We start from the raw sequence: 16,817 nt of genomic DNA, 5'->3' as shown, positions 1-16,817 counted from the left end.
TTTAGCACTCATTGTTCACACTCATTCAGCGTTCTTCCAGCAAGGCAGGCACAATGGCGCACCATTAGAACTGCGGAAACTAGAACTTGAAGTAGTTGACAGTTGGACTTGAAACTGAAGTAGACTGTAGAACTAGCCTACTTCAGTTCAACCAATCTGACTGTAAGACTTGTTCACTGACTGGAAGGAATCTACAGTCTAGCACAAGAGATTAAATAGACACAACTAACTTTAAGGTAAGACAGACAAGAGTAAAAGAGAAGAAATACAATGAAATGCTATAGAAGGTCACAGATGATTTATTCAGCAGAAAACTGAACTCTCTCTCTCTCGTGAATCATGGAATAAGGAGTATTTGAGGGGATCTTGACGAAAACAGGGAACTTTGTCAAGTGCAGATGGAAAAGGCAAAGTCATCACAATGATGGTAGCATAAGCTCAAACTGGAGGCTGTCAAATAGCCAATGCTGCCTAGAGATAAATGTGAAAAATCAGGATGGAGCCAGATCAGGGACAATTCTGAACATAATGACTTGTAAAATAAGATTATTTTACATGGTTATTACTTCTATAGATACATAAACTCAGAATTAGGTTTGTTTGCTTGTTTTTACCTCCTGGTGTACAACTCTACCAATTATATCAGGAGCATACATTTATAAAAATGAAAATAATTGATTATTCAACTGGCACAGTAGCCAGAAATCCTAATGTTTACTTTTGAATATTAAAATGAGTTTTTACAAATGGCTTCTCCCAAAACTGTATTATTATTATTTGATTCAACTGTTAAGTAAAAAATATTTTAAGTCTTGATTTGATTTCCATATGATTTTTATTCCTAATTACCAGCATACTGGAGTGATTAGTTTACGTCGGGTACCATGTAAGCTCTTGATGTGTATTTTCTCCTTTAAGCCTCCTCTCAGCAACATGTGCTGTCCACAGCCACTCCACTGGAATATGCTGGAAGTGGATATGGGCTCTTGTCTGAACACAGAGCATGAATTCTTAGCAACGACAGCAGCTCCCTCTTTCTCTCATGGTCAGGGAAAGATTTACAAGGTAAAAGGTGGAAACCAAAATCGTTGCGTTTATTACATCTAATAAGGTTACATTTAATGCTTTATTTTAATTGTCAAGAAAGAAGAAAGGAAGAAAGAAATGAAACTACACTGGGACCTTCTTAAAAGGTTATTCTTAGGGACATGTTATGGAACTGACTCAAATAGACCCGCTTGGGATGGGGTCCACGATGGATCACATGTACACTGAATTCATGTAAGAGCATAATGCTACAGTGCGCTTCCAAGACAAAAACAGCTTACAGAACCAAAATTGTACATCCATCCACAGTCTCAAATGCTTGAAACTAGTATTATCTCGAATTACCTTTGAGTCCTTTGCATAGTAGAGGGTGCGGCCTCGAAGTTTGAAGTATCGCTTTTTCCACCTTTGGAAAGAACTGGTTTGCTTCAATAGTGGTCCCTCTTTAATACTGGTCTAGAGAGAAGCAGAAGCACAATGACATGGTTACAATGAAATTCAAACCCAAATGAAATTCAGAGCCAATGGTGCATTTTCATTAACATTTGGAATAATATTTCTCATGCCTTGCAAATTACAAGAGAATATGTTACTCTCATCACAGCTTTGCATATGTGCAAAGCCCCAAAGAGCAAAAGTGAATTTGACATGGTTCCCTGCCCACAAAGAATTCATGAGTAATAGGCAAGACACATGCACATACATTAACACTTGCAATACAGTGTTATGCGCACACTGCCTTGTATATAGTAAGTATGGTGGAGGTGCAGTATAATATGATTACGAAAAAGCATAAGTCCTGGAGCCAGAAACCTTGGGTTCACCTCCTGGTGCCACCACTTAGTAGCTGGATGATCTCAGGCAAGTTACTAAACTTCTTCATGGCTTTATGTATTCATCTGTAAAATGGGGATGACAATACGACATACCTTATAGGGTTGTTGTGAGAAATAAATAAAAAACATATTAAAGGACTTAGGGCATGGTGCATAGTATGTGCTCATTAAATGTTAGTTACCATCAGCCGGGTGTTATTTCTAACATATACACAGTACTGTGCAGGGGGTCCAGAGAAGGAAGCATTAGCTCACCTCAGAGGGAGTCAAAGCAGTGTTCCCAGACAAGGTCCCAAGGTGGGTCTTGAAGGAGTTTATGATGAGAGATGGGGGAAGGACATTTTAGGTGTGTGCAAAAGTAGAAAGGTTAAAACATGGATATCTGGGGCAGTGAAGAGTTTGCAAGAGGGAGCAGAGGGAGATGCAGCTGGAAGAGGTAGGCAGGGACTCTGTGGCCCTGGGCCAGGCTCTGGTTAAGTGCCTTAGGTATGCTAGCTCATTTCCTTTTCGGCAGCAAAATACTTGGAACCTCTTTGACCTCATCTAGCGTTTCCCTCTCTTGATTTCCTCCATCACAATGGCTGCTTTCTTCTGCAGTGGGCCTACATACTCCTGCTGTAGGCTGGCACTACCTCCCCTCTCCTCCCTCAGATATCCCTCTGGCTGTTCCCTTCACCCACTTCAGGTCTTGACCATCTCAATGAGACCCACCTGAGTAACTGCGTGTTTCACACTGAAACTTGTGCTTGCTCACCATATTTTCCCCCATCCTGATCTTATTACCCACCCCACGAAGTACTTTCCATCTTCTGACACATAATGTCATTTACTATGCTTATTGTGCTAACCCTATTAGAATATAAGGTCCCTGAGTTTATTATATCTTAAAAAGTTAAATTTAATGTTTCATTTTAATTGGATGGAAAGAAAGGAAAAAAGAAAGCAAACTACACTAGAGCCTTCCTATAGGATAACCTTAGAGGCCATGTCACAACACTGGCTCAAACAGACCCCCTTAGGATAGGGTCCCAAGATGGATCACATTTATACAGCATTCAATAAAGAGTTACAGTGCTATAGTGAGCCTCCAAGACAAAAACAGCTTGTAGAACCAAAATTTTAAATCATCCCACTGGATTGCACACTGACAGTATCTCCAGTGCCTAGAACATTATCTGGTTCATATGATAATGAGATCTATATGAATAAATGGCAGGTGCTGAGATCATATCTCTGTTTGATTCCACCATTCATTTCCAACTTTTACACAACATTATTTCTTACTACCATAAAGACATAATATATTGAGAAAAGTTTGCTGTCTCCAGTAAGACAGTTAAGTTGCATTAATATTTACTTTGAATTTCAATAAGAATTTTACTCTACAGCTTGCTCTAAGACTGTCTTCCTGGAACTGTTGTGGAATCATTACCATTTAATCGTAACAGAACACTTTTGAAAGTCAGTACCAAAGAGCCAATTTAGAGTCAGACAGACAGATTTCAAGCCAGGCTCCAGCATACAATAACAGTATGAACCTGGACAAATTACTTCAACTCTACACCTCAGTTTTCTCTCCTAAAAATCGGAAATCACAATACCAACTTCACAAGTTTGTTGCATCTAACTTAATTATAAGATAATGCCTGTAGAGCACTTAGCACACTGTCTGGGTTGGAGAAAACATTCAATAGATGGCAGAAAGTGTTATTATTATGATATCATTATGCTATTAAGTCCAGGGAGTGTTTGCCAGGCATCAAATTATAAGAGCTTTTTGTAAGAAGTAAATAAGTGTTTGCAGCCACTGTCAGGACAAATAACAGCTGGAGTAGGACTGTATCAAGAGAGGAGGTTATAGGAGATAAGAGTCAGAATATGCTGGACACAACAGGGAGTGTGCTTTTTCTTCTAAGTGCAAAAAGCTAGTGAAATGTTTAAGGCAGAAAAGTGACAATGGGGAAACGGGTGAGAAAGGAGGTGGTGACTCGAATGGCAGCCACGGTGGAAAGCCACTGCCTTAGACTAGGGTAGGGTCTAGCTGCACATCTAAACCAATTACAGCTGCTGGAGTCCACACAGAAGCAATGGTGAGAGAGGCCTCCTGAGAGGAAGCAGTGAGAAAGGCCAGGTGTCGGGAGAAATCTTGCCCTTAATAAGCTTCATGTGGCAGCAGCTAAAAGTGCTCCTGGAGTGAAACTCCAGGCCCCATTTTGCACAAACTCTTAAGAAAAATAAGATTTAATGCCAGCATTCTAAGGCCTACCTCCCCTGCCTTTTTTTTTATAATTGCAACTCATTTTTTATAGTGTAAACCACCATTTCAATGTTCTACCACATGGCGCCAGCTTAATATACACGGGTGGGGACAGGTCATCTTCTATCATCTCTCCCATCACCGGAGCCCAGGACCCATGTAAACACAGGGCAAACCCTATCACCAAATACACTGTTACCACCACTCACTGTAGCAGGAATTAAGAGGTCCCCAAGTCTCACTCCAAAGCCTACTTATTTTTAGCAATATTTCATAACATGGAATCCCAATACAGAAAGGAAATAACACGAACAGCAATTCACACTGACTTATATTCTATAACTACCCTTTTATTCCATAAATCACACTAAACTTTTGCTGATAACAATAAAAATTAAAACATACTCCTAACAAAGGTATTTTTAAAAAGGGGAAAAACATAAATAACAATATAAATTTCTAAATAAGTCAAATTAATATAATTGAAATCTATTGAGGCTGAGAGTGTTAATAGTAAGTGCATATCAGTATTAGCTGCATGTCAAAATTATCGGAAATATTCAGATTTATTATGTGACATTTATACCAGAAAGACTAAAAATCCATATTTATCATCTTATTATTTTGTATCTTTTAAATAGTCATACATCTTAAGAATGCATCCCTGAAATAAAATCTATGTTATCACCAATTAAGTCAGAAATACAAACCAAAGGAAGCAACATTATAGGAAAGAAAATGTACAGATTTACTGAGATATCATGATCGTATTAGAAACTGCACATGCTTAAAGTGTACAATTTGATATGTTTTGACATACAAATATGGCCATGAAACCACTACCATAGTCAAGATACTGAACATACTTGCCACAATCAAAACTTTCCTTGTATCTCTTTATAATCGCCGCCTGTCCCCAGGCAGCCACTGGTCTGCTGCCAACAGCTGCTTCACATCCTCACCAACATTTAGTCAGTCACTTTAATTTTAGGCATTCTAATAGGTAGATAGTATCTCATTGTGGTTTTAATGTGCGTTTCCCTAATGACTACTGATTTTGAGCATTTTCCTGTGCTTATTTTTCACTTGCACATCTTCACTGATGAACTGTCTGTTTGAATCTTTAGTCCATTTTTATAATGGAATTGTCTGTTTTCCTATTTTTGCATCTTAAATGACCTTTACATATTCTAGATGCAACGTATTTATCTAACATGTGATTTGCAGATATTTCTTCCCAGTCTGTGACTTGTTTTTTCTATTGTATTCATGGCATCTTTTGAAGATCAGAGGGATCCTGAATTTGATGAAGTCCTATTTATCAATTTTTTCTTTTATGAATCACGTCAAATCTAAGAAAGCTTTGTGTAACCCAAAGTCACAAAGATTATCTTCTATGGAAAAACATTATTTGTACATGCATGACTATTAACCTCAACACAGAATCTAGTCATTCTAATTTTCAGCTGCTCTGTTACTAATTTCCTGTCTACATTGCTTTTTTTTTTTTTTTTTTTAGAAAATACGAACAGGTATAATTATCTAAAATATTGGTTTGTAGCAATTACTCTGTAGATAGAGACTATTAGAGGAACATCATAAAATGTATAACTTTTTGAAATTTATAATATACATTTTGCATATCTGTAAAGAGGCACCTCCATATCTGAAGAATTAGTGACTTAACGTAGCTAGTATGTAACTAAGGAACAGACCACAGTTCTCTACGTTGGCTTTTTGGTAGCAAATGGTGAAAGTACAAGCTAATCCAAATCTCTGTCTTTTCTAAAGTTAGTCACATCTTTTTATAAGGCTAAAAAATATTGTGGTCTTGGATCATATACATTTTTTAGTCAAATCAAAGAACGCCTTGCAAAATTATTTGGCTAAAGTAATTATAATTCTTAGTGAAAATTCATGTTTAACTCCAAAACATGCCCACTCTTTGTTACATTCTCTGAAGACAAAATTTCCTCCTATTCATCTACATAGGTGGAGCATGTCTTCTTGATCCATGTTTCAAAATATGTGCACACATCATATGCAATGACATGATATGCTAAAAGTCTAATCTAAAAAGCTTTCCCAGGACCTGTAGAAAACATTAAGAATTATGAAGAAAGACTGACACTGTCTGTTATAATTTGATGTCCCCTCTGAAACTTACGTTGAAATACAATCCTCCATATGGCAGTGTTGAGACCTACAGCCTTGAAGAAGCTATTAGGTCATGAGTGCTCTGTCTACATGAATGGATTAATCCATACACAGAGTAATGGTTAATGGATCAATAGGCTGACATGAGAGTGGAACTGATGGCTTTACAAGAGGAAGAAAGATCTGAGCTAACACATCAGCATGCTCAGCTCCCTCGCCATGTGATCCTCTGTGTTACCTTGGGACTCTGCAGAGAATCCCCGTCAGGAAGAAGGCTCTCACCAGATGCCCAGCTACGCCCTCGGACTTCCCAGCCCCCAAAACTGTAAGAAATAAATTCATTTTCCTTATAAATCACCCTGTCTCAGATGTTCTAAGCAACAAAAAATGAACTAAGAGACTGCCACTCTTTATGTGGCATAATGAGATGCTAAATCTTGTGATGACGTCATGAAGCACTCATGCCCTCTCATTCCACTTTCTCTTTCTGTCTTCTTTCACCCTTTAGCTTCTCCCTTTGGTCAACAACCAACATATATTATAAAAGTTCCACCAGATATTATGTAGTCTAGCTACAAAGAACTATCATATCCCTTATCAAGAACCTAATTGGGGTAGTGGGGAAAATTTTTCATGCTGCACTTCAGAAAGAAAAGTCTGACTTATGAATATTTCAAACACAAACAGTCATTAGTAATGAGAAGGTCCTTATTCTGGCTAACTGTGTAAAGGACTCTTGAGGGGGAGACTCCATGGCGGAGGAGAGGTGTATTCTTCATTGATCACACAGACAGTGTCCACTAATGAAGCTCCAAGTGAAGGACTCTCTGTGTCCCAGGAACTTGGGTTCCAAGTTAGAACTAGGAGTACATCTTTCCATAGAAACCATGTCATAAATTTGCCTTAAAGTTTAAGTCCCCATGCTATTCTCTCATGTGTCTAAATCCCAAGGATACCAGTTGCCTAATACTTCTATGGGTGTAGTGGTAAGAAGGAATGAATCCTGACACAGCTGCAGAAAAATAAACAGGAAGGTCACTGATAAATTAGGAGGTCAATCTCAACTGAGGATAGGTTTTACCTGCCTTTTGCCCTAGCCTGGATTATAAACTACTTGGAGTCCAGGAGGTCTATCTCATTTGTCTTTGTATCACTACTGTGAAGGTTCTATAATTTATGTAAGTACAGATGCTCCTCAAGTTACAAAGAACATACTAATAAACTCATCGTAAGTTGAAAGTATTGTCAGTCAAAAATGCATTTAATACACCTAGCCTACTGAACATCACAGCTTGGCCTAGTCTACCTTAAACATGCTCAAAACACTTACGTTAGCCTACAGGTGGGCAAAATCATTTAATACAAAGCCTATTTTCTAATAAAGTATTGAATGTCTCATGTAATTGAATACTGTACTGAAAGTGAAAACAGAATGGTTGTATAAGTACTCAAAGTACAGTTTGTACTGATTTCACATCATCAGAAAATTGGAAAATCATTAAGTTGAACCACTATAAGTCAGGGAATGTCTAATGTGCGTGTGTGCATCTGTGTACGTGTGTGTGTGTATATGTGTGTGTTTAATACATATTATTACTTTTATAGAAAAATGTGGTCTAAGTTCCAAACAACCAGTTCATAAACAAACTACATCTGGAACAAAGTCTAGCTGTGAATTGGGGTCTGCACATAAAAAGGAAAATGGGCAAACTAACGTCTGTGACAGTGGTTCATAACTTGGTTGGATCAAGATGCCTTTTCAGAATCTGTTGAAAGTTGTGAATACTATCTCTCCAGAAACATGCGTGCATGCACGCACACACACACATAATACACACACTGAAAATTACATACAATTTTAGAGGGTTCATGAACTTTTGAGATCTACCGTAACTAAAAATGATGGCCTCCATATAACAATAAATTGGATTAGTGTTTTGGTGGTTGTTCTTTAAATAATTCGATTAGTTTTTTTGGTTGTTGTTTTGTAAATAAATCAGTCCTTAATATGGTTATGAGTAACAAACATTAATTCTTTTAAACTTTCTCTTCAGTTAGCTTAATGGTCTCCTATACCATTTGAAACAGCGTAATTTGATATTACTTGAGGTTAGAGAGCAATAACTAAAAAATTTTGAGTTCCAATTTTCTGTTGCATTTTCAGCAGTAGTTAATAATTATATAACCAAACATATCCTAAAATATACAGGCATTTCCTAATTCAAAAGTTTGAAATATACTTATTTATTCAATTTGAAAATTTTACTTTTGAAGATATACTACATAGTTATTCTTCCCAAGATCATTGAACATTATTTTATAAACATGAAAAGCTTACCCTAAGAAATATTAATTTGAACTCAAATGTTCATCCCTTCAAAACACAAAAGAATACATTTTCATTCCGTGTTTTCAGTCCCAGTTTCTTTTCAAACCAAGATTGGAGATGTAGAATCTTTGAGTAACACATTATTTTCACTTTAGACTAGGAAAGCTCAATTAGCACCCACACCTCAATAACCTGAAATAATCAAACAACGGTTCTGAGTCTTTAATGTCCTATCCAGTTTCATGGTTCACTGCTTCATAAAGAGTGCACTTGTGACTCATAAATGGACACTACCATACAGAGAGGTCAAAATATAATATGAGGAAAATATAACCACAGTGGAAAGGAAGTATCAAAGGTTGTATTATCAATATTTTAGTGAGTTATTCTTCAAAAAAAAATTGATTCATCATTTATGATTAAAAAGAGAATGTGCAAAAACTAAGACATATAAAAATCAAGACTTAATAGTATGTTAAATAATTAACTTGATCAGAAAGAAATATGAAGTGTTCACTTAAAAATATACAGATTACATGGCACAATGTGAATATACTTAAAGCTGCTGAAATGCACATTTAGAAATGATTAAGATGGTAAATTTTAGGTTATAAAATTTTTACCATAATATAAATAATTTTTTTGAAAAGAAGAGATTACAACACTGTTAAATGTCCCAGAAAGTCCTTGGGATAAGAGCTAAAAACTTTGAAGAGGGTAATGTAGCTTCTAGTCTAACAAAGTTAGTGAGAGAAGGAGAAAGAAGCTACATTGACTATCATGGAAGAGCCATCTCATCGTGTTCAGAACTGAAGACTTATGGCCTAGCACCGACCACAGGACTGCTTTTTGGATCAGACTGCAGATGACCAGTAACACTATGGGAAGCCACCTCGGCTAAGAGGAGGTCTCTGAACTTCGCCATGTGACATCATGCTAGTCTTCTGTTACTCTAAACCCTTTCCTCTTCTTTCAGATGCTTGCTCAGATTCATTCGCATACAAATGCTTTATTTCTTTTCCTGAAAATGCCTAAAATATGCAGCCCAGTCATGCCCATTCAATACAGTCCTATTTCAGGATGCTTTGAGGAGAAATACGGGAAGCCTGTTGTCACTGCCAAGGGGGATTAGGGAGAGTTATATGGTGAGCTGCATCACTGTAGCATCTGGCGTCACCCAAGGTAGGCAGCCCATAATTCTTAAACCCAAACACAGAACATTAAAGTGCTATAAAAATATATCTTGGCCAAAGAATAAATCATTTGGAAATTCAAATGGCAGAAGTGGGTGTATTCGGATTTTTGTAAAGTTCTGTTTAAGGCAATGGGGAAGAAAAGTTAATGTTTGGTCTATTTATGTCCTAAAAGTATGGTTTTAAGGAAATGTAAATAACCTACTTCATTCTCCCAGGGTTATGTGGGTAATTTCCTAAAATGAAAATCTAGTTAACTTACGCCACCACTTCAAGCCCTTCATTAGTTCTCTTCTGCCTTCCATATAAAGTCCAAGCTCCTACATGTACCATAGAAGGCCCCTACGCAGCCCTCCAAACGCATGGCCTGCCCCTCCCAAGCTCCTTCCTCTGCCCTCCATATCCTCTGCTCCATTTGTCTGTCTTGAAATCTATTCATCTCAACATTCACCCAGCACCATTAGCCCTGGGAAGGCTTCCTTGACCCTGCAGGGGAGGAAGACACCACCACTCCCACCTTTGGGTCTCTAATACATCCTTATCCTGTCTGTGTAACAGCACCTATGATGCTGAACAGTGTCCATCCACATGTTTATGGTCCCACCAGGTCACGGCCTTTAAGAGGGCAAAGACTGCATCCTCCCCATTTTTGTAACGTCACCGTCTATGGTGTTAGGTAACACATCAGAGGGCTTCCACAAATAAATGTTGGTTGACTTGACCTAAACAACTTTTAGCGATAGTATAAAATAGTATGTAAGGTAACTGTGCATTTTAAAACAAAGAAAAAATTAGAAAATGGGAAAGCCCTGGGCCCCTGATTGAGGGGAAATGGTATCAATAAGTAAACAAGAAACACAGGCTGGAAATGCTTTTATGGTTTCCAGGGTTCAGCAGATTTGAGGCTGTTTCTTTTCACATGTATGAAAATGGACACAATGCTCAAAGGCACATATCTAGAGGGGCAGAAAATGTCTACCCTGATTTTTTATGAGAATATTGTGCATTTAGAGATGTTCCTTATAGAGTCATTTTCAAAGCAAATAATTTACATTTTTTCTACAGAATTATTACATTCTTCAAATCTTACATAAGCATGGATTAATCTCCTGTGATGTGTGAGGCGGTGGTGTATATATAAAGATGTATAAGATGTAGTCCTTGCCTTCACGAAGCTACAAACCTATGTTACAATATACAAACAGCTAATTTGAAATTCTTGAAGAAAAAAAAGACAAAAACATTATTGCCGTCCTCTAAAAGATGTGATTAAAAAGATTTAGCTGGGAGGCAGTTATTCACATGAAAGCTAATCCTCAAAATAAACTTCTGTTTATGTACGGCTAAACAAACACTTCTTATAAAAGAACAAGCATAACCAAAAAGTGATTAATTTGTAACAGCTCTAGCAAATATAATTATATAATCAAAGTGTGGTTAAGAAAAAAGCACATGGCTCCAAATATTTCAAAATAATGAAATATTTTTGAAGATATTTCAAAATATCTTCAAGTGAAGAAACATTCATTTTTTTAAATCATGCTATTATATTTGATATTAATGTTCAACCACAATAATAAAGTTAGTAACAAATATAAGAAATGGTTATAATCAGAGTTATGGTTAAGAATCTGTTAAAAACAAGTATGCTTTAGTTTTATTTTGTTCGCAAATTCTAGGATGAGGCATAAACTCGCCCCTCCTCCCAAAAAGGGCTTAGAAACATTTATATTAACTGCCATTTAGTCCTATAATCTGTCAGTTAATAGGTTTAGTACTACCTGACCCTCATGAAAAATCCGTAAAGCCACATAGACTCCAACTGGAACCTAATAACCTAGTTTAAAAAAATTAAAAGCAAAAAGATCAATGAACCTGACTTTGGAAAATCATTTTCAAAAAATAAAAGCGTTACAAGTTGAATAAATTCTTATCTAGCTGGCTTTCTGAGACTGTTTTTAGTCCAATGTCTTAAAGCTGCAGAATTGCTCATTTCATGCCCTTTGCTTAAAGAAAATAAAGGTAATTTCTCTTTTAAATTATATACACACATGGATGCTCCAGAATTTCACCTAAATTTTCAGAAACGCCTTTGTGTCACAAGTTGAAGTTGCTTAGATGGAAAACCACTTTAATGCCCCAAGGAGAATGCAACTTTAAATATAGCCCTTCGATGAGCCTTTTGTAAAGCTAAGAGTCCTTGAAAAATCAGGCACTGCCTGAGTTATCCAGTAGGTGTACACTTTCATATGCGATGCTGACCTTTAGAGGAGCATTAAACAGGTGTGTAAAGTGCAAAGGTCAGTGATGATGCATGTCTTTTACAGATGCCTTCAAGAATTCCAGAAGAACCTCTAGCTTCTACCAGTCATGTCCCAGCATGACCTCCACTTCTCATCTAGGGAATGGAATTTGCTGTAATGGGAGAGATGGATCAAGGGAGATTTCAGTACTCTACATTTTATTTGTGTCACTTCTTTCCTATCTCTTCTAACTCCTATCTATTCTGTCCTCTCAAACAAAGAATTTTTCTTTGGCCTATATATTTCCTTATTCACTTGTCATATAAATTCCAGGAAAGCTGTGTTAGGCTTTCTTGGATGTCTGTACAAAACCTGTAACACCGTGAATCTACCTGACCATCTTTAATGGTCAAACGAAGCCTCTATAGCTAACAGACTTTCACCTCTGAAATGGAAATAATGCCTGCATATCACTATGTGCTATGATGCTATGTGAGGCAATGGATTCAAAAGAATATATAATTCTTTAAAAATATGATATGTCAAGATATTATCATCATAATAAGTCCTCATCCTATGCATTATTTGTTATGGAAAAGTTTTTGTTCCTTGAATCCATCCCTTTCCACCCCTCTTGCTATTGCCTTAGTTTGGGCTCCTCTAATTCTCTTGGACTCAATAGTTTACTAGGTGCTCTCCATGCTATCAATTTTTCCCACCACTAGTCCATTATTTCCACTGTGGACAAAATTATCTCTGAAATCCTGCCAAACTCTGGTTCAATATGTTCAAGGTGTGCCCATCACCCACATAATTCCAGACCTCTTAGCTGGGCATACAATACTCTTTTGTCCACAAGTGTCCCACCTTCCTTAACAGCCCCATCTTCAGCAGTCCCCCTAAGTTCCCCTAATAGTAAAGTAAAAGAGAAGTACTTGGTAATCCCCAAATACACCATGCTTCCCCGTGTCCAAGCTTTTTCACCAGCTCTCCCTTCTACTCAATGTCATCCTCCACTGCCTCTTCTAAACCTCCCACCCCATCCCATCCTCCTTCAAAACTCAGGCCACTACCACATCCTTGGTATCACATTCAAAGCTCTAGGCTCATGCATTATTTACAGCATTAATCATGCTGCATAGGGATTTTTTTTTTAATGCCTGGGCCTCTCCTATAGGACTGAGTTTCTCAGTGACAAAAACTATATCTCATTTATACATAGAAAATAATTAATACATATTAACTAATTTGTTGAAGAATCAGGAAACAAAAAGTAAGAAATTAAAGGATTAGAACTTTTTTTCTTTGATTGATAACAACTGGAGGAATTCAGTGGAAAAAGACAATTCAATTTATCTTTCCAGCAAGTCAATATATTGACAGGAAGCATAAAACAAAAATAGACCTGACTCCTGAACAAGAGTCCCAGGCTGGGTTCCAATTCTGCCTCCACCATTTGCTAGCTCTGTGACTTCTAATAAGTAATCATATCTATGAACCTAAGTTTTCCCATCTGTAAATAAATAAACATCACCTGCCCTGTATTCCTCAGAGTTGTCAGGAAGAAACAAAATGATGCCCAAATATCTCCTGTAAACTCCCAAATGTTATGACGTATCAGAAGTAAGGTACCGTTTGAGTAGGTCATACTTTGGGGAAAAAGGTGTTTTTAGTGGGACTGATACAAAGTACATAAAGAGACCATCCTGAACAAGGGCCTAATGCTTCTATTTGGATACATTATTGCACAAAACCCTAATTTAACCACATAAAGAAAATGTCTAAAGTTTTCTAAATCTTAAACATAAAAGTAAAAATCAATCATGAAATTGTATTTAATATAATAATGGAGCATAGTTTATAACACGCTATGTAATATTATTTTACTTCTTAGAACACCGATCTTATCTTGTTTACCAGTGAAAATTAGGAAAGGATTAGAATTGTTGCTGGATAACTCCACTTGGATACCACTGGCTCTTCAAAATTCAATCAGCCCCAAACTAACATGTCTGTCTCCCCGAATAGCCTGCATGCTCAGTGAGAGCAGAGGCCACGTCCACCTCAGTCACCACTGGAGCCCTGGCACCAACCAGAGTTCCTGGCACAGATAATAGCGCTTAGTAATGATGCACTGAACAAATGAATGAATGAACACCGACATTCAGATAAAGTAGCTGAGATGGCTTTTGGGGGAAACTTGCACAGAAGCCTATCTTTAGGAGCTCTTCAGGCAGACCCTCGGCAGGAACCCAGCAGCACTGTGAGAACTCCAGCCACAGGTGCCTATTTTGTGGCGGGTCATCTCCTCACTTGCAAATGTCCCTGTGGTAAATATAAGCAACTAGCTGTTGTCTATTCTGGGCTTTTTTTCCCCCAAATTAAAAGCCATTCTGCTTTTATCCAGTACCACTTCACTGTTATTAGGGGAAGCCATCTATCTTGTCCACATTAATATTATCTTCGTGGAGGAGACGGGTATACAGAAGAGATATACCTACAAAATGTGTAAATGAACTACTATTTGTAGATAGTGAAATTAAAAGATAGTACATTTTCTATCCTTCCATATTTTATCCAACAGTTAAACTTAACATAATTTAGTTTGAAAGGTGGCCAAACACAAACCATACAGACCCACGTTTTACCCCATCCTAAAGCCTATCTTCACCACAGGTTTGCCCTTCAATAGATCGTGTCTCCTATCGTAACACTGCTTTTTCCTTGTATTTGCCCTTCTAAATATTTTTGTGTGATTATAAAATGAGAACTAGTCTTCCCCACAGCCATGCTGGAACTCATATCTGAGCAACGACTGCTCCTCCTCTCATGGATCTGGAAGGGAAGTCATTTGATCTTGCTCTGATTCAGTCTGTCAACCTCCTCCATCAGCCACCTGTGAAACTGCTTCAAGGCTGGCTTTCCTATCAGCCTCCAAACTTCCCCCATCGGCTCCTTTTGACTCCAGACTCTTGGCTTTGTGCTGGTATCCTCCTTTCCCCGTGCAAATTTTGTCCCACCATGAATTTCCTACTTTCTTAAAAGTGAATGTAAGCCTCTGTATTTAAATAAGGACACACACGACACTAAGCTCTATTAAATACGCCATTTGCTCTAAAGTCTGGCTGATCATTACATGGAGACCTTTATAAACATTAATACACCTTGATTCAATTGGTTTAGAGTAGGGCATAGGGACCTACACATACTAAAATCTCTTTTGGTGATTGGAATTATCAGGCTTAAAAGACTCTTATACATACAATAATTTGCATAAACCCTTTAAAAAGGTATAATTCAGCACTTTTGTTCCTTTTCCCATGCACCTTTAACTAATATCATTAAGTGTAGCCACTTACTTTTATCTGGCTCTGTGCATTTTAAAAATCTGGTGTCAAAATCTTCCTAAAACACATATTTAGGAAGCTCTGCCCCCACCCAGGAGTAGGGGGAGAAGCTAATTTAGGTTTAATGACTGAGCATGCTCACCGTAGCTCTCCCTTCTTCAGGGCCAGCCACCCACAAGAAACCAAGCTACACTCAATTATGTTCCAAACAAAAGCCAGATCCAACTGCAGATGAAGACTGGAATACGACCTCCAATGAGGGAATAAGAGCTACATGGGTACTGGACTCAAACCTGTGTGCTGGGAAATTTCTGGACGGGGGCAGAGAAGAATGGCCCCAGCTGCTGTACGCTCCCTTTTGTGATATGTCCATCCCTGCACTGTCACGCTGACCTCGCCAGGAAAGCAAATGCTGGTGGAAGAACTGCAGCGGGTATAAGGGGAGCTTCAGAGAATGATGTCCCCGCTTACAGGGGAATGGTGGTGAGGGATGTTTCTGGGACCAACGTTTAATGACAATGCAATCAGATGATGAGGGTGATTTGTCATTTACAATATCACAAAACATTTCCCTTTTATAAACTGCCACCAGGAGCAGTTTTCCTCAAGCAGTTTGGTGTAGCAGGATCATCCGAGCTTTTCCCAAATACATGTGACCAGGCACTTCGAACCGGCCATCCAGAACCGAAGCAGCTCAGCCTCCCCATTCCAGGATGACTCTGAGGAATTCTACAGCTGTGAAACAGAGTTCCAAAGCCACGAGGGGCCAGGCATGGTGGTTCACTCCTGTAGTCCCACCTACTCAGGAGGCCAAGGCCAGAGGATCGCTTGAGCCCCGGACGTCAAGGCTGCAGTGAGCTAGGATTGCACCACTGCACTCCAGCCTGGGCAACAAAACGAGACTAAGTCAGGAAAAAAAAAAAAAAAAAGCCACAAGGCTAGATGGTATGCATTGACTATAATGACATTTAACATGACATAAAACCTTGACATTTAATATTCTAGAGGTTTGTACAATAGTCTTATTTGTTTTTATTCTCAAAAACCATACATGACTATTGTTTTTGTTTTTAATTTTACTAGAAGTAATTGTTTACTTTTACATATAAAACACACATGTTCTGATTCCGGTTGTCTGAGACGTCCATGTGACAGACAGCTGTAGTCTGGCCACAGTGTAGTGTCTGCTGGCAACATTTACTCTCTGTGCACGGCGTGCCAGCGTCCAGTGACGTGCTTGTTCTTCAGTGGGTCTGTCTGCAGTATTCCATCCTGCCATGCTCAACCCAGGGATAAAAAATGGCTTCCCACCACAATTCCTCTGCCCTTTTCCCTGTCCAGGAAGGAAGAAACCCAACCTGTCAAAAGCCAGTTATGCTGCAGCCTGTGCAAACCTGACAAGTGGTTA

At 38.2% G+C, this 16,817-nt stretch overlaps 1 protein-coding gene across 5 annotated transcripts in view; it reads right to left on the bottom strand.

Moving 5' to 3' along the window:
- DGKH (diacylglycerol kinase eta) overlaps nt 1-16,817 on the bottom strand; it is a 216,246-nt gene that overhangs the window by 122,440 nt on the left and 76,989 nt on the right. For all 5 annotated transcript variants that reach the window (XM_021929569.2, XM_031655798.1, XM_031655806.1 and 2 more), the window contains exon 3: nt 1,393-1,503. In XM_021929569.2, coding sequence (XP_021785261.2) covers nt 1,393-1,503 — 111 coding nt within the window. The remainder of the gene's footprint in view (nt 1-1,392; nt 1,504-16,817) is intronic.

The sequence above is a fragment of the Papio anubis genome, chromosome 15 (genome assembly GCF_008728515.1).
Source record: "Papio anubis isolate 15944 chromosome 15, Panubis1.0, whole genome shotgun sequence".
NCBI classification, from domain to species: Eukaryota; Metazoa; Chordata; class Mammalia; order Primates; family Cercopithecidae; genus Papio; species Papio anubis.
The sequence above is the reverse complement of the archived record's forward strand: the minus strand, read 5'-3'. Positions and strand labels throughout refer to the sequence as shown.